The sequence below is a fragment of the Ostrinia nubilalis genome, chromosome 16 (genome assembly GCF_963855985.1).
Source record: "Ostrinia nubilalis chromosome 16, ilOstNubi1.1, whole genome shotgun sequence".
NCBI lineage: Eukaryota > Metazoa > Arthropoda > Insecta > Lepidoptera > Crambidae > Ostrinia > Ostrinia nubilalis.
In genome coordinates this window covers 14,440,033-14,465,424 of record NC_087103.1, presented here as the reverse complement: position 1 = coordinate 14,465,424, position 25,392 = coordinate 14,440,033, and the positions used below count along the sequence as shown (strand labels likewise).

Below are 25,392 nucleotides of genomic sequence, written 5' to 3'. Positions count from 1 at the left end.
AATGAAAATTATATTGTATCAAACCAGCTTTTGTCCACGACTTCGCCCGCCCGAAATTAAAGTAACAGATCATTATGATTATTAAAGTTTCGAAATTATTTAAATAGTTTTTACTAAATTAAATCTACTAATCACAAAACAACACACATTTTTAGCCTATTCCATTCCCAAAGTATTTTGTTTGTCTAACTAAATAAAAAAATACAATCACAAAACTATATAGAAATTCTAAGTAGGCAGATGTAATTAAACTGGGTACTGTAGGTGGGCAGCCCTATCGCATGTTGTCATACTGTGACGTACCGCGCGACTGTTGACATTTATTTCAAAAATATGGCCGAGTTGGAATACTGTATAGATAGTATTACCGTGATAATAGCATTCGATATCCACGACTGTAATAGGTTTTTAATGAAAAGATTTGAATAATAAATAAATAATAATAAATAAATAAATAATAAATCTTTGGACAATTTCACACAGCGCCAGCTAGCCCCAAAGTAAGCAACTTAATGCTTGTGTTATGGGTGCTAGCTTAACGGATATACTACTTATATACTTTTTTTATGTAATGTGTAATACAGGGCTGAAACTTTTATACGATTAGAATGGGTTCATCATCATCATCATCATCATCATCATCATCATCATCATCATCATCATCATCATCATCATCATCATCATCGTCTCAGCCATTGGACGTCCACTGCTGAACATAGGCCTCCCCCAATGCTTTCCATGCTGCCCGGTTGGTAGCGGCCTGCGTCCAGCGCCTTCCTGCTACCTTTATAATGTCGTCGGTCCACGATTAGAATGGCTTAAAAGCTTTTTGTAGTAGATAGGTATTTCACGTCCTTTCGGAAACCGAATAATTTACTCGTAGTTAAATATTTATTTTTAATGGCCAGACACGCGAAATAACTTCGTTCGTGTCATAGAAATTATAAAGTACCTACCTATCTAAATTAGTGTACTTCTGTCTGAACGAAATCCACGTATGTGAAGTTGCGAGCAGAAGCTAAATGCCGAATGTAATTCCGCAGGTTTATCATTTTAAATAAACTTCTGACGTACCTACCGAATTAAAAGATTCGCAGGATTTTATTGTTTTGATTATTTTAATACATTTCAGTATTATTTATTGAATATTTTTATCACCTGCTTACATGCATATCAAAGAATTATCAAATATGGCATACATGTAGTAGATAAGGAATACACCGAAATCAGCCAGATAAATATTGTACGACATTGCATTGTAAAAATGTACCTATTTTTAAAATTTATTTACACCTAATGAAGTAGTTAAATTTTGATAATTTATGTAGGTTAGCTCCTTCTTCTTTCCGATATACTTAATTAATGAAATATTTTTTGCGGGTTTTCCGTGTCGGCATTCGTAGTAGTTGCTAGTGTTTAAATATTTATTTTGGTTAAAGTTAAAGAGCTTTTCTATATTTTTACAACATTTTTATTAGTGTTTTGAGCATGCCCTGCTCGAGACCCCTTTCAAAATAATAGGAGACTAATGCCCGTTTTCACCATCAATCCCTAATTTTTAAGTGATCCCTATGGTAACACTTATCAGGAACTTTTAGTTCATAGGGGTCACTTAAAAATTAGTGATTGATGGTGAAAACGGGCATAAGTGGACCTGGACGCATTTTTCATCTAAAAAAATTTTTAGAAACTTCAAAACTTTCTGCCGCAGAGCGGCAATTTAATCCTTCGCGCTACATTATATCAACATCATTCACCGGGCTTTACCGATGACCTTAGTTCTGCTACATACTCGTACTTTATGCGGCCGAAACTAAGTAACTATTAAAAGAAAACAAACAAGACATGCCAAGACAATGTTTGACTCCATAATTTAGCAGCTGGTTCCGAAACCGCAGGCCAATGTCCACTAAATAGGACTACTTATTTAAGAAAAAAATTGTGAGTTATAGTTACGTAGTTGAAACTTTATGACTTATAAAATCTTGGTACAAACAGTTCTATTAAAATTATAGCAAAAGTTTGGATGATCAGTATGGTCAATGAATCGAATCGAACGATGCGTCTCTAAGTTGACCTAAGACCTAGATATAATGTCAATGATCTAGGGTGAACGAACATTTCACAAAATCTAGGCCGGATTAATCCAGACATATGGTAGTTCAAGTCTAAGGATGGGACTAAAATAAAAATTGGTTAGGCTATTATTTGTTTCACTAAAAATGATAATATTATTTGATCGTTGTCATCGAATATTAATTCATTAATTTTAGAATTGTTTTTGTATACCCGATTAAATGTAAAGTATGCGTTATCATAACTGATTCATATAAATCATAATGTTTTCAATCATGTCAGTAGTTGGATAAATTATTCTCAAGTAAATTGCAATCCAAATCAAATATTGAAATTGTAAAATGTTAAGTAAAATAAATTGCTTCCTATTACAATTATTTATAAATAGTTCCAATTTTATGAAATAAAATAAGTCATGAAACTTGTTAACAATAATGCACGTTTATATTGATTAGTATTAGCTATCAATGAATGTGTATACAGGGTGGAAACGATAAGTGATCTCACCCGATTATTTTTAAAATATACAAGATATCGAAAAACTGGTTACTGATCCTGAAAGTGCTTCACGAGCTCTTTCAAGTGGTACCAATAATAGGTTACATAATAAACTAGATCTATTTGAAAATTCAATGCGTGAGATCACTTATCGTTTCCACCCTGTATAGACTTCTTCCTCTTTCAGGGGAAAAAATAAACTTTCGAAAACTAGTTTTCCTAAATATTATTGATTTTTTTATTCGCATCACTACTCTAAACTACCTAGTTAAGAAACCGTATTGACTAGTTTTTATTGGCCGAATTGGCTAGATGGTGTATCTTTCCATCAAATGAATTACAGCGCGGTTTAATGCTGTAAATGTGTTGACCACAAATTATTCAATTTTGATACGATGTCGTTTGTTTAACAAGGTATTGTCCAGTATTGTCCTTATGACATTGTAGATTGTGTCAATATTTGTGGCAATAATATTGAAGAAGGATATTACACTGACGATGTATTTCAGTGGTTACTTCAATGTATGGTCCATAAGGTCTACCTACCTTAATATGGCGACGATGGTCTATGGGCGACGCTAATCACTTACCATCAGGTGATCCGTCTGCTCGTTTGCCTCCTATCACATAAAAAAAAAAAAACCTACCTATCCCAACTATATTATATAATATAATATAATAATAATAATATAATAATATAATAATATAATAATATAATAATATAATAATATAATAATAATATAATAATTATAATAATAATAATATAATATTATAAATGCGAAAGTAACTCTGTCTGTCTGTCTGTCTGTCTGTCTGTCTGTCTGTCTGTCTGTCTGTCTGTTACGCTTTCCCGCTTAAACCTCGCAACCGATTTTGATGAAATTTGGCATAGAGATAGTTTGAGTCCCGGGAAAGAACATAGGATAGTTTTTATCCCGGTTTTTGAAACAGGGACGCGCGCGATAAAGTTTTTCTGTGACAGACAAAATTCCACGCGGGCGAAGCCGCGGGCGGAAAGCTAGTTACATATAAAGGCTCTCCACTGGCCGCAGTTTCGTATAGTGAGAATTCTGCTTTGACTGAACGCTAACTGGCAAACAATTTCCATTTTTCCACTCATATTATGTTTCGTGCGCAGCTAGTAAAGTATGTTTTAATAACAATCTGATTTATGATATTTTATACGAATATTAACTCCTTCTTTCAGTGAGAAATGTTAAACACTTAACTACGCAGCTGCGAATTTCAGTCTTATTTGTTTGAACTGAAGGTTTTCTAAGAGTTTGTATGTATTCACTCGAGAAATAAATCTAGTCCGAAAACTGATCCAGATGTCTGGGCTATGTCTAGCTGTCGATAGCTTGGCCTAGATATTGTTTTAGCAAAGTGTATTGGGAGGTAAATCAAACAGATCGTGGGAGGATCTTGTGTAGATACACTAAAAGTATTTGAGTACCTAGGCGCAGACCATTGATTTTTAGTGGGCCGATAGTTGGGCCCTATATTTTAATTTGTATGAAGAATCGGTCAAATCAAATCGGTGTAATGTGCGCACTTCTATACATGCTCATACTCATCAACTGCCCCACTAAACTATCGGCCGACGAAAAATCTATGGTCTGCGCATAGGCTTTAAGCGAGTTTTTATCATGTTCTGACAAACCGTTATACAGGAGGACTCTCTATTTTGAACTGAAAAATAGGATATTTTGTTACGTGACAGCTACTGTTCCAATTCCACTGAAACATTATTTATCCAAGAAGAGATTCCTGGTGCTTAACTTGTGAAACTTCTTACTCTATCTGAAAAAGAAAATGTGTGAAAAAAAAAACAACCGTTGTAGATACCTTAAGTTAACTAAATTCTTTTCATTTTCATTCCACAACTGAAAATACCTAGTTGGCTTTAACACGTTTCTAAGAGAATGAAAATAATTAAACAGCTACCAAACCGTAATAGGATAAGATCAAGATGCATATCAGAATAATAAAATGTAGTAACAAAGAGTGAAACCATTCCAACGCCCGCGGATGCGCGAGCGCAGACGCCGCCGTTTTTGCGCATCTCATTGTATTGTAATGAGGCGGCTCCCATGACTCGGTCGCTATCAAATGTCACTTTCTCTAAAATAAAAGATAGAAATTAAACTTGATTTTGGGAATTTGGAGATTTTTGAAACAAGGGTTAAGTAGGCATCTAAGTATCAGCTTGTAACACAAGGAAATGGTTGAGGGGTAAACTACTACATGTAGGTAAAAATGACTCCAAAGGGGCCGTCCATAAATTACGTCATCGATTTTTTCAGATTTTAGACCCCCCCCCCCTACAATCATCCTATCGTCATTTCTTAATGACCCCCCCCCCCACTCCCAAAATTGACGTCATTACCAGTTTGACAAAATTAAAACATTGCAGATTTGAGAAAAATAGGGTGTTACTGTATTTGTGTACATCTATGTTGCATTATGTATGTTTATTATGAGTTATTTTATTTTAGTATTGTACGCGCCTTAGCCGCCTCTCACATTTGCAGTCTCACTTACTAGGTGTGCTGGAAGAAATTTCTTTTTAGAAATAATCTTTTTGTAAGTGAACAATAAACTATAAATAAATAAGAATGACGTCAATTTCAAAACACCCCCCCCCCATCTATCATTTACCGTCATCCGCAGACCCCCCCCCCCCCCCTAATTTAGAATGACGTAATATATGGACGGCCCCAAAGCATACAAACAAAGCTGCGGGAGACAGTTACTATTTGTCTTGGGGACATTTTAGGGGGTCAAGATTCTCACCAAATCTTACGTGGGTCAGAGGGGGAGTCCTGGAATATAACGTAATTTATTTTTTCCGCAAGAAACAGTTTAACGTTACGAGAATATCGGGTTAAATTGAGCAAAACATGTTTGTATGTTAAAGCATGACTAATATAATTATTAAGAAGAAAATGATTTACACGAAAAAAAAACGCTTTTGAACAATCTCACGTGATATTGAGGGAGGGGGAAGTTCAGAATCACTAAAATCATCTCACGTAATTAATGGATGCCCCTAGGGGAAAACTATACAGTAAAAGAAAAAACTCTACTATTTGTATTGCACAACTTACAATAAGCTTTAAGCGAGAAGATCCTTAGAAACCTGCATAAAAAGCAGCTTTTCATATCTTTTGCTAGGCATCTGTCCATCAGATCTACAGGTTATGTATAATCCCAATGGTGACCATGGTGGTCCCATTTTATGTTGACCAAGCGACCACCATATTTATAAAATTAGAATTTAATACAAATTGTGGTTAGTTATTATAACTGATTAAATAAAATAAATTGCATCTAATTACAATTAACCACGATATAAATTATAAATATTATAGGTGTATTAATAGGTTTATTTGTTACTTGTAAGCGGAAAATTATTATTTTCACAGCACATCCATAACTTCGCGTCTACCTACGGCCATGATTAATGGGCCTAGTGTGGAGCTCTAAAATGAAAACTTGCAACTTTGAAAGCGTATTCAAGGAGGCGGGCGTGCCACTTTCTAGATTTTCACGATGCCTAGGTCATCTAACCCAGGACCGGTTTGGGCACACTTGCATTTGTTGTACCCTGATCTACACTGCTGGCCTGTATAACCTGTATTACCTAAATTACGGTTAAATACCAAGAGGACACTTGAAAGTTAGAATCATGAGTTAACTGACCTTAATATTGAGAGAGTTCAAACTTAGGTTTAATTAACTGCCCTTTCTAAATTATATTGAGGTAGGTAATGTCCAATAATATAGGATATTATAAAGATAGCAGAGTAATACTGACTGTATCTGAATCTGGAATAATCTGACTGTACTACATAACAAAAAAAAAACAGAAACAAATGTGTGAATTTCAATAAACCAAATTTTTTTTAAAACCAGACTGTGATAAATCTAAACATATTCATCGTAGGTATACATCAAGTAAACAACATTGTGTAGTCCCTATATTTTCGATATTCCACCAGCTCGCGCTAAGCGTTTCGATTACCTACTCTTTTATAATGCGAACAGCTAGGGACTGGAATTCGCTGCCTGCTGCTGTCTTTTCCGAAGACTATAATCCGGGCACTTACCTACAGTGCAAGTATGTACCATCCTAAACTGCATCCTACTTAACACCTTGTGGTCAAATACCTGCTTTGTTATGCATAAAAAATCTGATATGCTGTCAACTGTACAATATTTACAAGTTTGAATCTTTAATTGAGATTGCTCACGACAGTGAACTTCAACTGACAAGTCAAGAATGGCATTTCAATATGTTTACTTCTCGTACATTTTAATTTAATAAAAACATGTTTGGTTGGAGACTTTTTAATACAATAATCACGCACATTCGTACTTACCTACGTGGTTACATTATCGGCATGTTAATAAATAATCCGCACAGAGCACAGTGTTATCGTTCTGATAACGGTCTCTAATTAATTCGAGCAATAATTCAAAACAATGTCACAGCTTCTCAGCCACAGTATTGCAAATCTGGTTTCATACACTTTATTACGTATTATTGATAGTTTTTTATCTGCCAAAAATGATTTAACTTGCAAGGTCTGTTAGCGACAAAAACATAGGTAAACACAAAACATACATTTTTCAATATTTTTAACTTTCTGACGTGCAGGTGTTCAGAATACCAGTAAAACACTGGCTACTAGGTAGGTACATATTATGTTATTTTCGTAGCATTTTATCAGAAAAACTATTTGAAAAAAAGTAACTGCCTAAGATGCAATAAAATTCTTAACGCTAAAAAATTTAAATACTATTTTTATATTCCTATTGTCGCATTTATTTTTATTTAGACTCTGAATTTGTGTGCTTGTGTCTCTATTTTCATGTGCAGGCATTTGACTGCAATCACATCTCATGTTATGTTAGGTTGCTAAGTTTTTTATGCAAACCGATACTTATATTTAGGTACTCGTACATAGACACCTACTTAGTAAAATAAAGTAAGATTATCCATCAAGACATGCAGCTTAATTAATAACAACTACGTGTTCCAAGAATCTTGACAATCAAGCTAATTGGGGTTCGCAATTCTATTACCCTCGTGATTAGCGCTGAACTCCTGACATCAATAAACGTTCAAAGAGCCGACATTGAAAATAGATATGGCTGCAAGTTGATGCAGACTTATTGAAAAGCGTTGTTAGTATTATGTTGGTGTTTGAAATATTTCTTTTAATTTTATTATTTAGTGCGTAACATTGACCTAATTTTTAGTGCTTGTACGCCCACACACTCTTTCGCTCGTTCGTTCGTTTCAGCCAAAGACTGCCACAGCTGGACAAAGGCCTCCCCAAGGATATCCATAATGCCCGTTCTCTAGACCATCAGTTCACCTAATGGGAGGCTTGCCCACACCATGTCTTTCGGCCTGTGGTCGCCAATTGAGAACTTTTCTACCCCAACGGTACGAACTATGTACCCTCCCAAGTAACATTTTACTCCATTTAAGAGTTCAATAGTCGTTCACATGTACTCCACAAGCTGTGTATGTCAGCTGTATACGAGCTGTATAGCTTGCTATAATGCTTTTATAGAACCAGTTTGGGCACAAATTAGACAGCTTTAAGTTCACTATGGCTGTACATTAGCAGTATAATAGCATTATAATAGCAGTTTAAGTAGTAACATCGTACTTAAGGCTGACTTACGGCACTATATGGGACGCAGTGTGAACCATACAACGTACGTGAGGACAATAAAGAGTAACAAGTGGCTAAATGCACAGCTTTCAAAGTTATAAAGTCCGACAAAAGTACTCCAATGCTACCTAAAGTTCACGTGTGTTTTAAATTATTTCCACATTTTAATATTAGTTTGGTATTTGTACGTGAGTGCCAAGAGGGAAACAACTCGGGCGGATAATCATTTATGCAAATAATAACACGGGTTTTAAATACTTAATAATGTTAATGCCATTGGGAATGCAACTTTATCGTGAAATGTATACATATTTACAGCTAAAATATTTACGCGCCTCTGTAAAAACGCGATATTCATTTTAAAATATTTAAAACTGACTGAGAGGAAATCTACAATTTTCAGTTTTTGATATTGGATTGGCATTATAATTATATTACGGTAATTAATTATAACATGAAACCAAAACTCAATCGCTCTATCTGCGAATTTTGTGATAAATCTGCATTAATTTTGGAGATTTATTTGGTAAATATTTTAGGTTATGTAGAACAAAATGGTGGAAATGAAATACGGCTATGTGAACTGTTATAACTCCAATTTAATGCGGTGAGCGTATATTAGGTTCACATGTGTTCTGTTAGAATGCTGTTATCTATATGAAGTTCCACATTTGTACCACTACAGCGCTAATGTCTATAAATTTATTCTAATGTGAACTTATGTACAGCTTTAAGATGTACCTAGTTCAGGTCAATTGTGTATCTTTAATTCTTTCAAATACTGAAATTTTAGAGATCCGCAATAAAAATTATTAATGTCCGTTAAATCGCCTAGCCCAGGTACTAATAGTCAAGTATGAATACCTAAAGCATCAGACAGTAGTGTTCCCGGTTTAAATTCGTTTATTATGCTTGACAATTTATTCAAAGCGGAATGAGGAATACGATTTTCAATAGCCCATGTTCTTATTTTTTTTTGCGAAAGGTTAAATAATTGTCCAAATCAAAATGGTATTCACTATCACAAGAACTGCAATCATCACACTCTGATATCTGGTATATTTTGAAGGGAAATTTCAGGTTCAGGCATAATATTTTCCTCTGCATCATGTACAGAACCACCATGAACAACTAAAAACAGGCTTGGGGAAATGTGTAATAGAATATCACATTCACATTCGTGTTCAGCTTAAAGCAAATAAGAGTAGTACTTGTGGACAAATAAACTGCTATTGATGTTAATGGACAACACATATAGTCCTTTTAACAGCCTACAGTGTACATGCGAACCATTGAAACACTTTTGTACAGATAGTAAAAAAAGGTTATTTTAATTATCACAAACAAGTCCTACTACAGCTACTAGCTGTATAACAGTCTAAAACAAGTAAACATAACAGCCTTTGGCTTTATAAATGACCACGTGTGTTCTATTAAAATGCTAGCTCTATAACATCGTACAAGTAGGCCGTTAAACAGCGGTTGCCGTATCTCTACCCTCCTATAATGCTCTTAGTCAGATGGCTGACTAAAGGATAGTTGTTAGAGTATTATAACACCAACAATCGTATAAAAGTATAACTCTACACTAGTCTACACTCCTATAAGTCCCTTAGACAGGTATAGGTGTAATTAATTGCAATAATACAGCTTATACATCACGAGTGAACTGTACTAATGCTTTAAGTACACATTGGAACTAAATGTGAACTCTTAAATGGAGTAAAATGTTACTTGGGCTACCCACTGCCACTTGAGCTTAGCGATTGTTCACTTTGGTTTTCCTGCAGATCTCCTCGTTATCAATAATCAACCACCCTTTATTTATGTCTTATCCCTTTTCCAGATGCAAATGATCCTGCACCACAACAGCAGCGGTTCTGCGGCATACACCGGCCGGCTCAAGAAGCGGGAGGTGCACCGGGCCATCACGCTCCACCCGGTCAAGGACCACCGCCAGATGTACCGGGTCCACTCTTATTTCAAGGTGAGCTGGTGCTTTTTTTCTTCTTCTTTCGAATGTAACAAAAGCCTCCCTACAGAAGTGGCAAATATGGCAGTTGTATTTTCGAAATCCTTTCACGAAGCGAAGTAACTACACACCAGAGTAAAGACATTGCCATCACGCTCCACCCGGTCAAGAACGACTGGCAGATGTACCGGGTCCACTCTTATTTCAAGGTGAGCTGATGCTGTTTCTTCTTCTTCTTCATTCCTTAATTAATAGCAATCTTTCTGGGGTTTATTTGTGCCAAAGTCAGGTGGAAAGTGTTTTGCTTTTTCTTCTATTAATAACAAAAGCCGCCCTAAAAAATGGTTATAATGTGAACGGTTGTATATTCTAAATCCCTTTACGAGCGATGTAACTAATCACGCTAAGTCACTTGTCTAGGGGACAGGTATACATGACAATCTGGTGCACTTGTATGCTTTGAAGATTGTGTTTATGCAAAAAAGCGGTGGTGAGAAAGTTGACCAATGCTTCAGGTATGACATTGGATGGAGTCTTTAATAACAATGATGAAGAGCGTCTGATGGTCGATATAAATCTCTGAGGTGATTCAATTGAACAGAATAAAGAGCTTCCTGAGGCGAGGAATCATATTTCGGCTAGTCATGTTATTCGTTTAGTGAATAAGCAGGTAAGTATTTCCTTGCGTTCTCAGGTAAAAAGGCGGACAAATCAAAAGCCCGGACTAATCCAGATAAACCCGACCGTATACCACACGGTATCGTTTTTGCAAAAAAGTTCTGTTAAACGGCAAGCCTACAAACATCGGTGTTTATGCGAAGACGCCCATTCTGAAGCTCATTCAAAGTGTTCCGAGAACGTACGGCTGCGTGCGTCAACGACTCAATATAAATATGCAGATTTTGAACATACGATGCGAATGCGCAGTTTTGGAGCAAATGGGTGGGAGTAGGAACATTGTGTCAGCTCTATTTAACTGTATGATTTGCGACGACATATTTACAGTTAAACTAAGATTTGAGTCCCAAATTGCTTGAGCGAGTTCAACGGGGATTGCGTTTATAAACACGAATAACTTTTTGATAAGAAAAGGAAAAATATGTAGTTTTGTTTATTATCTTATAAGATGATAAATAAAACTACGAAATACCGGAAAAATTGCAAACATAAAAAGTAAATTAAAGTTGATTAATTACCATACAATCTAATCATGGTGTTTAGATAAGGTTAGTGGCTAATAACAATATTGGAGACGTATTATCCGACTATCATTTTCTGGTGGAAATGGCCCACTACTTAATTCTGGTAATAATAATGGCCTTTCCAGCGCCATTTCTCCCTTAAATATGGGTAGAGATGGAGATTTCATTATTTCAGGGCGTCTTTAGTGCTTTCAAAACTTTCCCATTAGATAATATTTATTTTATTAATAAATATTTATTTATTTTATTTTAACGTGATTTGTTTTTATAGACCGAGGAATTTTATTATTGCGTCACTTGACACTTAGGTTGAGTTGCACCATTTTACTTTAACTTTAACAAATGTCAAAAGTCTGTCAAACTCCATACAAAAAAACACCGCTTATTGTTATAATTACGGTTACAATAAAGTGGTGCAACTCAGCCTTAGAGAGCAACTTGTTGTTGTTGTTGTTATTTAACTGCTCCTCTACTTGACCTCCAAAGGGGCATCCATTAATACGTGAGGCGTTTAGAGGTAGGGGAGAGGGTCAGCTGATTCTTACCCATTCTTATGAGGGGGAGAGGGGGCGGGGCGCCCAAGTAATTTATTTTTTCCGCAATAAACAGTGTAAAATTCCGAGACTACTTAGGAAAAAATTGTATCTCTGTTAAAATATGACTAATCATAATATAACTAAGCATTTTTTTTAATAAATACAAAGAAGATAACATAATTTACTCTAAAATACGCATTTTGAACAAACTGACGTGAGATTAGAAGGAGGGGAGAAAATTCAAGCCAAATATCACAATCTCAAGGAAGGGGGTCCAAAAATTGCCAGAATTATCTCACGTATTTATTGGACGCCTCCAAACTTACACATTACATTGGTATCTTCAATCATCATCCCTTACAGTTCTACGAAAAATGGATTTCGTTTGTTGTCAGGGGTACTGAGATTATTTCGTACAAAATTAAATAGCAATCAAATAACCTTCTGCTATTTTTGCAATATCAAGGCAACTAAACGTAAACACTGAATATTAAAAGCAGTAAAACGTTCCCATCCTTTGAACAACTTCATCAGGTACCTTTGATCTTTTACGAGCGTAAAGGGTTCAAGTATAATTTACAACTTATTTTTAGGTCGACAGCGCCATAGTAAAAGGGAACAGTATAGTATGTAACATGTATCTTATACACACCTACGAGTATGTCATTACATATTTCCTTAATATTTTTCATTTGGAACTAAATTTTTATTTATTTATTTATTTCATTAAAATGCAAGTGAGCTTACAGATAGATCCAAAGCGCGTTAATGCTGCGTTTGACCTCAATCTCAATTGACGGTAAAAATAATGAGATCAGTTGGAGTTGGCTTTGTAAATATTTAATACGGGAAACAGACGTTGCGAGAGAATTTCATTCCCTTGAAGTTTTCTAGTGAACTATGATGGCATTAGATATTTCAAGCTTGCAATCTGAGAATAATTATTTAGAGTAGGTAGGTAAAGTAGAGGGGCGACGCCGCGTTAGTTTGAAAATGACTTACTTTTAATTTCCTTTACTATGCAGCGTTGAGGTAAATGTTATAAACTCGGCGCGTAGTTAACGAAAAAAATTAAATGTTTCTGGGTAACTATTATAAAACAGGATAAAGGAACGTCAAGGTAAAGGCCATTAAATTAAAAAAATATACATTTAGATGATTCCAGAGCAATTTTTTTTGCCTTAACCTTGACATTTATTATGACTATGAAGAAAAACCAACACACGCAGTATCATTTCATACGATGTATTTCAATTAATTATGCTCTATTTACGTGTATTAAAAGCGGTATTAGTTGTACCAATGAGTCTTATCTTCGCTAATTAATTAATGTACTTTGATTATGATCTTGGAATTCATTTCTTTTGATCAATTACCCACGTTATATCTAGGAAGATTACATATACGATATTGATCTAAATGGCATAATGATTAGACAATTTCTGCAATTTCGTTACAAAATTCATACATTTTACAATGTTTAAAATTGAGTCTAGTCTAGTTTAATCATAAGCTAATACGATTTCGGTGTAACGATATTAATTAGCCAACATCCAGTTAATCTTATCTCGTAATCAAAACATTAACTTATCAATAAATACTCGTAGTATTTTAATACGTAACAAAATGTATTTATTAACTTGTATTTTTATGATAAAGTCCCGGATGACATTGAATTGTCTCGATTTCTCGAATGGGAGGATTCTCCACAGGTTCGATAGCTGATTGGGGCAATTTGTTAAAGAATAACATGGAATATGCCCCGGCATAAGATCAATAACATGGCTATAGTAACATAATATTTGCTTTTTAAACAGAACGGAGTCGGTATTTTAACCGAGTAAACTTGTAATTTTTAGCCCTGATCATCTGGTGAGAGAGATTGAGGTCAAACTTATACAAAACACAGAGGTTTCACTCAAATAGTGTTAATTATAAATGATAATTCACTCTTACTGTTGTTTTCTTATCAGCATCCATTAGCTGCACAATGAATGCTTGTTTTGGATGTGAGTGTTATTATTTTTTGCAGTGCATATTACCTACTACAGATAGCGAGGGCAACGCACGGCGACCGGAGGATAACTGGACGGCTTATTGTTACTGAGATATCCTTTGAAAGGTCAAGCCGGATACCTAGTGATATAAATTGATATGGCTGTAGTACCTGCAATGAAGATATTAAAACAGTTAGTCATTTTTGTTGTATTGTCGCTGCAGAACATTTTTTGTGCGCATAAAGAATTCATTTCAGCTTAACAATATTTGGGACAATGGATACGTAATTATTTTAAAATCAAGAAAAGGTACTTTCCCATTTTATTATCTTTTACATAATGATTACACTAAAGCATATTATATTAAAGACCAAATATTATTTCCTCGACTGTAGTCCTTATCCTTATCAAAAATATACACTTTTTAGACATTTATGTAGATTCGTAATGATATCAAATTATAATTAATTACTTAATTAATTAAATATGACTGCAAAATTTATGTTCGATTTCTTATGATTGCAAAAAAAACAACTGATCAATAAGTATGAGAGTTTAATTACTTCGGAGAGTGCGTTAAACTGATTGATTTATTGATACTAGGTACACTACGTACACTAGAACGGTTATATGAATGGAGTAGAGAAATTATGATTTTATTTCTATCGTTTTTTTTTACAAAAACAACTAATAAAATTAAATAAGTTTATTCAGTACATAGGCCCTTTCCAGGACACTCATACACAAATATAGCTTGCCTTACCACCACTTCGGGACAAAATAATAGGCTGGTGCCAGAAGGAGTGGCGGAAGAAACTCAGTCATCTTTTTCAGCCCCTTTTTCAATCAAATACAGTAATTTATAACTTACATGACGCGCAATAGGTGCGAGCTAGGCAGGTAAAGTCCACTCACTCTTTTGCCACGCTACCAACCGGGCAACATGGAAAGCATTAGGGGAGGTCTATGTTCAGCAGTGGACGTCCTATGGCTGAGATGATGATGATGATGATGATGATGATGATTCTTTTGCCAGGATAATATGGTCTTTATTCAGAGTGGTAATGAAGTAATTAACTATTTCCAGAACCTTCGCATCCAAGAGCTTCGAGAGCGTTCCTTAGACCTCCACCGGGACATCGCGTCTGCGATGCATGAGCTTCAGGTGCCTTCGGACCAGGTGGCCGACTACGAGCTGGCCGAGGGCGTGCCCCTGTTCCCTGCCAAGATCGGGGAGCCAGGGTACTTGGGAGATAACGAGATCTTGGGTAAGTTTTTTTATGCAAGGCAGGTATTTGACTGCAATTACACCTGGTGCTAATAGACTAAGAGCTAGTAAATGACCTACGATGGTTAGAAATCGACCATTGCTCGTCGCAGTTCCTCACGGGACATGGCAACTTTAAACATAAACTTCACGAATTTAAACTAGTTCCGTCTCCTTTTTGCGAGTGTTCCACTGATGATGTCAGTCATGAGCAGTCTGCCCATCATATCTTGTGGGAGTGTGATCTTTGGAAACATGAACGTGATATAATGCTTAATTCAATACAACATACATCTGTTTCCGCAATTTATTACACCGATCTTGTCGCGACAAGGAAAAATTTCCGTGCTTTTAAGCGATTTTGTGAAAAATATTATTGGCAGGTAGTTGCTAATTGCTCATAAGATAGGCCCCCTTAATTTAATTTATTGTCCGTGGTGCATAATCTTTTTCTTAAAGGTTTTAAACCTTTGTTTGTCACCTGTCATCCGCTTTGCAATGGAGGGAAGTCGAACCTTAATTTCGAACTCCTCCTATGTTCTTCTGATTAATTTCGTTGCGGGTCCAATGACAGTTTAACTTTCCCCCGGGACAAACTTGACCTTCATTGGTTGGGTTTTTGTGGCGGTCAAGCTGTAGATCCTGGCTACACAGGAGTTGCAGTGGTGGGAACGAGAGGTGGGAATAGTCCCGTAAATGACCTACGTCATTTTATAAATGATACACCATAAAAGATGATTTTTATATAAAATATTAGGGCAATAATTAGAAGTAGTTTCCTCATCAGCCAGATAGTTTTGACAGTTCCAACTCCTTGCCAGACAGTTTTTTAGGATAGCTGCCAAAGCCACGATGACCCAAACTTCATGATTCACCAACATTCTATTATATTCTATTCATACGCTGACAAACTTTCAGCTTTTATAAAATGACGTAGGTCTGGCGTTCACCAGCTCTTAGTCTAAAGTGAAATGCGGTCTGGGATGGTAGTCATGGTACATATACCTGCCCTGTATCTGCATGCATATTCACTGTCGCCTTGAAGAGTCACAGACCTACATGGCTAGGGTGGGAAGTGTAGGCCACATCCTCTATTTGTCTCTGGTTAATTAGTAAAGAGGGTCGTGCTCCTGTAGTGGAGACTAAATGACCTGGCAATGATGATTGTATAATGGATTTGATAAGAGAACTGCATCATTGGCTTAGAAGACCGAGGAGATCAGAAGAATGTGGTACTGTAAAAATTACCTATCATCTTCATATTGCGATAGGATATGAGGCTACGGGGAAAATACCATCTGACGTACCGTGTGTTCCCTTTTTAATGACAATTTCATTACATCATTATTATCATGACTTAGCTTAGCTTTAGCATTAGCCTTTGAATAATTTAAGATCAAATGTTCCAATGAATGCGAATACGAGGAAAACCTAGGTGATTTCCTTTTTCTGTCTCGTTACTTTCATAATGCAATATGACAAATCTCAATACGCAATCGCGATCGTTTCGAATTAAACTATAAATGTCTTGAGGAAATAGCTCCTCATCATTAGATAGATCCAATTGGGAATTAAAATTCAAATGAGGGTTTTCTAGTGCCTTTGACCGCGTAGCTTAGTAACTGCTGAGTCATCTCTTTTTCTACTTAGACAGATTTAGACACTTTTACCTCATTTGTTTGTAAATGCCATTGTGAGTGACAGTTTCAATTGTTTAACAATTGACACGCGGCTTTGTCGTATTCTTCAATACGCGAGACTAATCGTCAAAGGTGTCAAAGCCACAGTTACAGCTGAGCGAACAATGGCACTTTGACGTCACTCGTTATGGTCACCGCCTTCTGCTTTCCACGTGCATTGATATGTCCGATGTCCGTGTCAGTGATTTAATCTTGGCTCAAAGGAACATTGTTATATGTTGTCAAAGGTTAGAGATCATGATCATGACTCATTGAATTGATTATTAATAAATTATGAGTTACAATCGAAAGTTGAGGGTGGTAGTAAGTTTGATAAAAAAGTTGCCAGATTTTATATGTAATTATGTTAGTAAGACGTATCGTTAAATTGAAAGAGACAGGCTTTTTAGTAGGTAACTTAACATCGGAACAGAATAAGAAAGATCGCAAAAAGTCTTAAACGTTACTTCTCAGAATAGGCTCACCGAAAACCGGCGCCATGATGGCCTAGTTAGGTCATATAGTTAATGGACGAAGTTATTTTTTGTTAAAAGTCATTAGCAGAACTGGCACTATACGTGTATACTCGTATTATTTCCTGTTGGTCTGTAAATTGACTGATGTTTTCATATCGTTGTTCTTTTTCCTTCTTCCCATTATGGTCACTCGTTAGTTTCAACCAAATTCCACTGCTAGATAAAGGCCTCCCTCCACAACGAACTGGTCCTGCGCCGCCCGCAAACAGGCACCTCCCGCGACCCTCACCAGATCGTCGGTCCACCTAGTGGGGAGCCTGCCCGCACTACGTCTTTCGGCCCGTGGTTACTATTCGTGAAATTTTCCGTTGCGGTCACAATATCTTTTTTTAATCCTTTTTAAATCCATACGTTGCATGTTCCAGGAGCGCCAATCGACCTCAACCGGTACAAGCCCAGCAACGTCGACGACATCGTGACGTGGGATTACATCAGCAAGTCCATCTACTCCGTCAGCCACTCCAACCCGAAGCGGAGGATCGAGACGCCTTTGAAGGAGGCCCTTGATGACGTCATTCGAGAAGTGAGTACCGATTGATCATCATCGTCATTGTTTCAGCCACAGGACGTCTACTGCTGAAGATGAAGCCTTGATCTTAATGATTTGTCGGCCGGTTGGAAGTAGCCTGCTCTACTCTACAGTTTTAATTTTGAGGAAAACTGATAGAGGGGCCTCTGGTTCAGTTTTGGGAATTATCTAAATTCAAAAGCTTAGTTCGCGTCTGATACATATTTGAAGAAATACGAATAAACAATTAACGTTGTCTGGTTGGAGTAAGGAAATATTTCCTTAACGTTATTGATGGAAAAACACGGGCTTAAAAGTACCACTTTTTTTGAAAATTATAAATAACTTGAAAAAATCGAACTGCCTAAGGCGGGAATTGAACCCACGACCTTCTTGTCACATTATTTGTTAGTGCTCTGTACAGAAATAGTAAAGGCTGTCGCCTCCTTCAGTTCATCAAGTGAGAAATCATGTATTTACCCTTGACATCTGCATTTCAGGTGATGGAGATAATAAACGCTCCGTCCCGCCAGCGGGGCCGGGTCATCGACCTCAACGAGCTGCTGTACGGCTACACGCGGCTGCAGCCGCTGCACGGCGTCGACCACGTGCTGGACCTGCTGCTGAAGTACCGGCGCTACCGCGGCAAGAAGATGACGGCCGCCGTCCGCCGCCACGCGTACCTGCAGCAGTCGTTCACCGGTCAGTACCACCCCTGTGTAGCATGGTATAGAGTTGAGATTCCATTGCCTTGGGACGAGGTAAGGATGACGGCCGCCGTTCGCCGCCACGCGTACCTGCAGCAGTCCTTCACCGGTCAGTACCACCCCTATCAGAGTAAATACAAATGAGTAGGTCATCTTCATAGAAACGCACCGGGCGCGGTTTGTATGTGAGCGCGCCAATACGTATGCGGCGCGCACGCACACACTGACAAAATTTAGCGTGGATTAGCGGGGAGCCAGTCGTGGTTGCGCCGAATTTTGTCAGTGTGTGCGTGCGCGCCGCATACGTATATTGGCGCGCTCACATACAAACCGCGCTCGGTGCGTTTCTATGAAGATGACCTACTCATTTGTAGCATGGTATAGAGTTGACATTCCATTGCATTGGGATGAGGCAAGAAGATGACGGCCGCCGTCCGCCGCCACGCGTACCTGCAGCAGTCCTTCACCGGTCAGTATCACCCTATGTGTAGCATGGTATAGAATGAGTCAGTATAAAGCGTGCTGGATTAGCAAGCTGAAGTGGCAATGGGCAGGGCACATAGTACGCAGAACTGATGGCTGATGGGGCAGCAAGGTTCTGAAGTGGAGGCCGCGTACCGGAAAACGCAGCGTGAGACGTCCACCCACAAGGTGGACCTACGACATCATAAAGGTAGCAGGAAGGCGCTGGACGCAGGCCGCTACCAACCGGGCAACATGGAAAGCATTGGGGGAGGCCTATGTTCAGCAGTGGACGTCCTATGGCTGAAATGATGATGATGATGATGATAAAAGCATGCTGACGGCCGCCGTCCGCCGCCACGCGTACCTGCAGCAGTCGTTCACCGGTCAGTACCACCCCTATGTAGCATGGTATAGAGTTGAGATTCCATTGCCTTGGGACAAAAAGTTGACGACTATCTTAAGTCGGAAGTCGTTCACTGGTCATTACAACAAACTTAGCCTTCAAGCTGTAGATCCTGGCTAAACAGGAGTTGTAACGATGAGAACGAGAGGTAGGAATAATCCGTGGTCAATATGATGGCTACCATGTCTATTCTCTTGCACCGGGACAAGATGAGACGACGAGCTGTCTGCAGCTCGCATCTGGTCAGTAGTACCACGGCTAGACTGTTTGGTATTCGTGAAAGAGTGGTGTCTCTAACATCTCTAGTACCGTTGCTGTTGGGTTCAGAAAATAATGTTAGTAAGTTACATAGGACGCAGGAGTTACGCAGAGTGGACTGCTGCATTCTAAAAATTATACCTAGTATAGAATAGAGAGGAGTTTAGTTTTGGCCATAACTGAATATGTTCTTTATTTTATTTTCAGGGATGGAAATCAGAGAACTGCCAATGGGAGATCCACCACCGTTTGAAGATCCAGCCATATTGGGCAAACGTGATGGAAAAGCCTATCCAAACGACTACGAGGACTTCGACGAGTCTAGTCAGCAACAGAACAGTTTCCTGGATTTTGGGAAACTTAACGTAAGAGAAGCTCTCGAAAACGGTCTGATGAAATTACAAAACAATCTCCCGAATGTTCTGAAATGGAGTGAGGCAGAATTTGAATATCCAATATATGACAGGAGGATACACTTTATCCTCCCTCTTGCTGGAAGGCAAGAAATTTTCGGGAGGTTCATGAAGAATTACGAGGATATCGTCCTTAAAAGCGACGAGGCTGTGACACTCATAGTCGTATTATATTTAGACGTTAAAAGCCCATTAGACTACAGTCATGCTGAGGCACTGATTAATCATTACAATGATGTTTACGGGAAAGATATTAAAGCGGTTCTTATGGGCTCAACTACTTTCTCCAGGGGTGCCGCGTTAACCGAAGGCCTAAAAGAGTGCTCAAACGATGATCTAGTGTTCTTCATAGATGTGGACATGATGTTCAACTACGAAACTCTTCGAAGAATAAGGATAAACACGATCAAATACAACCAAGTTTACTTTCCGATAGTGTTCAGTGAGTACAATCCCGAAGTCGTTAACGGCGAGGACTACAACAAATTTAAGTTCGAAAGTGTCTCGACGAACACTAATTTAGGTAGATACGAAATTAGTTCTGAGAATGACAAATCAGATAGGGAAATAGCAAATTTGAAATACAGCAAGGTGATCGATGACGATTATGGGTACTTCAGACAGTATGGGTTCGGTATTCTTAGTATTTACAAGTGTGATTTCGAGAGGGTCGGTGGTTTCGATTTGAGCATCAAAGGGTGGGGTTTGGAGGACGTGCATCTGTTCGAGACGTTGATCAAGTCGAACTTGACGGTGTACAGGGTGGCTGATAACAGTTTGGTGCATATTTTCCACTCAGTGGACTGTGATAAGAATTTGGAGAAGAGTCAGTTTTTGATGTGTCTGGGGACGAAAGCGTCGACGTACGGCAGCCAGAAGCACATGACGTATTACATGCTCAACCACCCCGAGTTGCTGTGGCCGCAAGAGAAAGGTGCTAGCTAGTACAGGGTTCTATTTAGGATATTAAATTGAATTTTACGAGGAGATTTTTATATTCACGACAATCCTTGACAATACATATCATGTTGTTGAAGAAAGATTATTTTGAGTAAACTTAGGCAGGCGTATTTTATATTTTTGTACAAATTTTGATGTAAAGAAAACGTTAAGTTAGTAGCTCTCTTGATGTTATAGTTATTTTAATAGACTATTTTATGCGATGTTGCTTCAAAAATGTCTTTCTTCCGACAAACGAATATTAATCTTTGTTATACATATTTAATTTAAGTATAATAATTTCAATTTACCTTCATCAAATTCGGTTTGATACTGGTTTTATGATTTTGAATGCATAATGTTAAAATTTTAATTTTATCCACTAGGTGCTTATTGAGTTTCAAGAATGTAAGATAAGCGAATGATTTAGCATTTACAATAATTATATTAAATTTATTGTTTGTTATTATTAATTAATAATAATCAATTTGTTCCTAATAAATCGTCATGCGATTGAAAACTAAAGTTTGATCCGTGAACATAGTCAATACGTAAATAGTGAAGGTAAGTTTTGTGTAAAATAATTTCGGATCAAATAGATATAGATAACATTCATGAATTCGTCTCGATTACAGAATGATTTTGTAGTTTTTTTTTTCACTTTTTAATTATTTTATTATTTTTACCATTATGAACTGCCAAATTGTAATCTAAAATGTACTAAACGGTCTCGAAGTTATGGTAGTACCAAAAACAACTCTTTGCGTGTAGTAATGGGTACAGTGTGATTGGAAAGAGACAAAATAAGAATAACTCCATATGTAATTGACTGAACAAATTGAAATGCTTTAACAGTATCATTGACAACTTGCTAAATTATGCCGTAAAACTAATTGGTTTTAGAAATTTCATTCACGTACGTTTGGAACTGATAAATTTAACAATAGATGTACATCAATTATACCAGTGTTTCCGTTATTTATTATAGGACAAATATTATAATACTCTGTATAATAAGAGGATCCGTAGGTTGTGAATTGAGCGCATATTCTAGTTTTAGGCGATCACTTAAAATGGCCATTTACTTATCAGCTGTTTGTTCAAGTTTTATGTAAATTAATTCCACTGTCTTCAGGCACGGGTTGATTTTTTAATGAACTTTAAATACAAGTTGTTCATTACTTGTTTTTACATTTACCGAAAAGAGATGATAAGATGAGAGATTCTGGATTTAAGTTTTTAATATTTTATAGTTACTTTTGAAACTATTGTGTGAGTAGAATGAAGATATTCAGTATTTTAAATCATGATTCGTCTTCCTGTACAATAAAAGAAAAAAGGATAACAATTTTATGAACCATCCCGACACAGTACCTATAGTCTGGTCTGCAAGCACGTAGAATTTTGTCCAATGACCCCAAGCTACACATCCTTATCGCTCGCACGTAATTATTTTGCTGTCGCGCTCGCACACTGACTGCGAGCGCCCGTCGCACACACACAGACGCACACAGACAGGGTAACAACTGTAAGATTATTGTGAAGAAAATCCCTACCAAACGAAGGTAATCTAATAACGGTACTTTGCTAAATATCTACTGACTATTTCTAAGCTTTGTCTATTCCACTAAAATAAATTCCATTTTTAGTAGTCTCTCGATTTAGTGTATTATTTATTTACGTTTTCAAGTATTGTAGTAAACTGTCAAGTTCTGACAAAAATATCTTACTTTTATTTTCTTTTAAGTCTTGATACGAACCAAAATACCTTTTTGTCATAATATGTAACGTTAAGTTTATGACACTCAAACGTGCACCTTATTTAATATGCTTTTTATTTTAAACATATTTACACTATGCTGTAAATATTTATTTGTAACTAAGTAGATAAGGTCCGCTAATACAAAACAATAGTTAGAAATCTTAAATTCTGTCCTGTAACAATGACAGTCCGTAGTTTCTTTGTTTTTCTTATTTTTTATCTATTGACAGCATTTCTTTATCTTTTTATATGTTTATTATTTTATTTTAAAAGCAAAGGGTTACTTCGGTGTACGTTTGACTGGACTCTGTAAATAAGTTGTAAATTATTGTAATGTGCTCACTAAGTGCCAATCTAGAGATAAGTAGATAATTAATTGTACACAATTTTACTGTTTGTGTCCATATTACGTTTTTTACTGTACGAAATTACGGCATTGTGATTTGAAAGTGATGAAATGAATGAAATTAAATATATTTTTGGCAAGATTTATTTTGGTTGTTTTGAATTTGCCTCTAAGGACATCTCTAGTACTTAAGTAAGTATTTTTACTTAAAAAATATGTGCAGTCGGTAGCACAGGCTACTGACTGATTATACAACCGGTAGAGCTAACTGACATCGTAAAGGTAGCAGGGAAGCGCTGGACGCAGGCCGCTACCAATCGATCAACGTGGAAAGCATTGGGGGAGGCCTATGTTCAGCAGTGGACGTCCTATGGCTGAAATGATGATGATGATGAGAGCTAACTGTGCACCTGGCAGCCGTGACGTCATATCGACGCTCTGGTACGGACGGGAGGAACGCAAGAAGGTGTGCGGGTGAGTGAGAGAGAGATAGTCGCATTCCAGCGAGGTGCGTAGTAGTTAGCTCGATCGGGTTGTAAATTTATGTTGATAAAGCACTCTTAATGCAAATACAAAATACTCGTATGTGTTAGAGCTAGTGTTTCGATTGTCAGTACAGAAAAGTCTGCACATCTAATGTAGTCTGTATATTTTGTTGTGAAATAACATCTATTGCAATTACTCGTACGAGTAAGATGCCTTACCACATAATGCCACATTGTCACTTTAGATCAGTTGAAAGTAGATTCGCTCTAGTAAATTGTGATGAGAAATTATTGGTAGAGCAACAGTCCGTAAGCATTAAATATTACTGCGTTTTCCATTTTTTTCTTAATTGGCAATGACCAAATATCGTTATAACGATATAACATGTAGGTACACATTAATCAGAGTAATAAATTAACTCCATGAATGAACAGAGCGTATTGAGTAGCGTCCTGCGTTCCCACATCATTGCCCAATACAATCAACAATAGAAAACAATAGTTATACTGTTCCTTGTATGTGTCGGCGGCTGAGCCCGCCAGTTTTATTTTAGTCGCAATTACACCTTTAAAGAAATCACATGTTTTACTGTTCCAACCTTCTGACGTACGTTTTGTGGACTTAACTTATAAAGTGGACATTACTTATAAGTGGACAACAATAATATACCTGAATATAACGTATATTGATATAATTACGTACATCGGGTATATAAAATTAACGTACATTGGTGACCCCGACGTGATGATTAGGTATACAATGTACGTCGTGATCATTACGTATACAGTGTATCAATACGCCCGACGTGATCATTACGTATACCTACAGTGTATCAATACGCCCGACGTGATCATTACGTAATATACAGTGCATCAATACGCCCGACGTGATCATTAGGTATACAGTGTATAAATACGTACATTGGTGACGCCAGTTGATCATTTTTTACGTTTGGGACAGTGCATTGTGGATGAATCCTCACGACGGACCCGCACCTATTTACGCCGCGCCTAATACGCCGGCGCCTTCTTTAGCGGCACCGCCCGCACAGGCGTCGACGGAGACGGAGACTTTGGCGAGTATAAGTGTTTCGTCAAGGATACCTGATTTTTGGTCAGACCAACCGCGACTCTGGTTTGTCCAATTTGAGGCCGTAGTAGAATCGCAACGACTAGGAGATGTAACAAAACAAAACTTAGTCGTTACCAAACTCAGCAAATCTGCCATACAACAAGTCAGCGACCTGCTGTTGTCACCACCACAAGAAAGACGATATCAGACATTGAAGGACCGTCTATTACAAGTGTTTGAAGAGTCTGAGACGCGGCAATTTCAAAAGCTTTTGGGGGAAATGGAACTGGGCACCCAAAAGCCATCGCAACTTCTCCGTCGGATGAGAGACTAGGCTAGAAACAAACTACCAGACTCCACGCTACAAATAATGTGGACCAGACACTTGCCGTCGGCAGTTCAGGCTGTTCTTGCTGTCACCGAGGTCAAGGACTTGGAGAGCTTGGCAACGGTGGCGGACAAGGTTATGGAGGCAACCAGGCCAGAATATACACAAATAGCCGAAATGAAAACCTCCACGCCGGGAAGCATTCACGAATTATCGGAAATGATTAACCGACTGCAAACGGAAATCGCTG

General features: G+C 37.4%; 1 protein-coding gene across 1 annotated transcript in view; it reads left to right on the top strand.

The window, feature by feature from the left end:
• The window catches only part of LOC135079437 (chondroitin sulfate synthase 1), a 56,249-nt gene extending 32,846 nt beyond the window's left edge, over positions 1–23,403 (top strand). Inside the window, exons 2-6 of the mRNA XM_063974096.1 lie at positions 10,114–10,254; positions 15,062–15,242; positions 17,822–17,979; positions 18,465–18,666; positions 20,005–23,403. Of these exons, the coding sequence (XP_063830166.1) occupies positions 10,114–10,254; positions 15,062–15,242; positions 17,822–17,979; positions 18,465–18,666; positions 20,005–21,155 (1,833 nt within the window). The 3' untranslated portion in view covers positions 21,156–23,403. The remainder of the gene's footprint in view (positions 1–10,113; positions 10,255–15,061; positions 15,243–17,821; positions 17,980–18,464; positions 18,667–20,004) is intronic.
• The last annotated feature ends 1,989 nt before the right edge of the window (positions 23,404–25,392 follow it).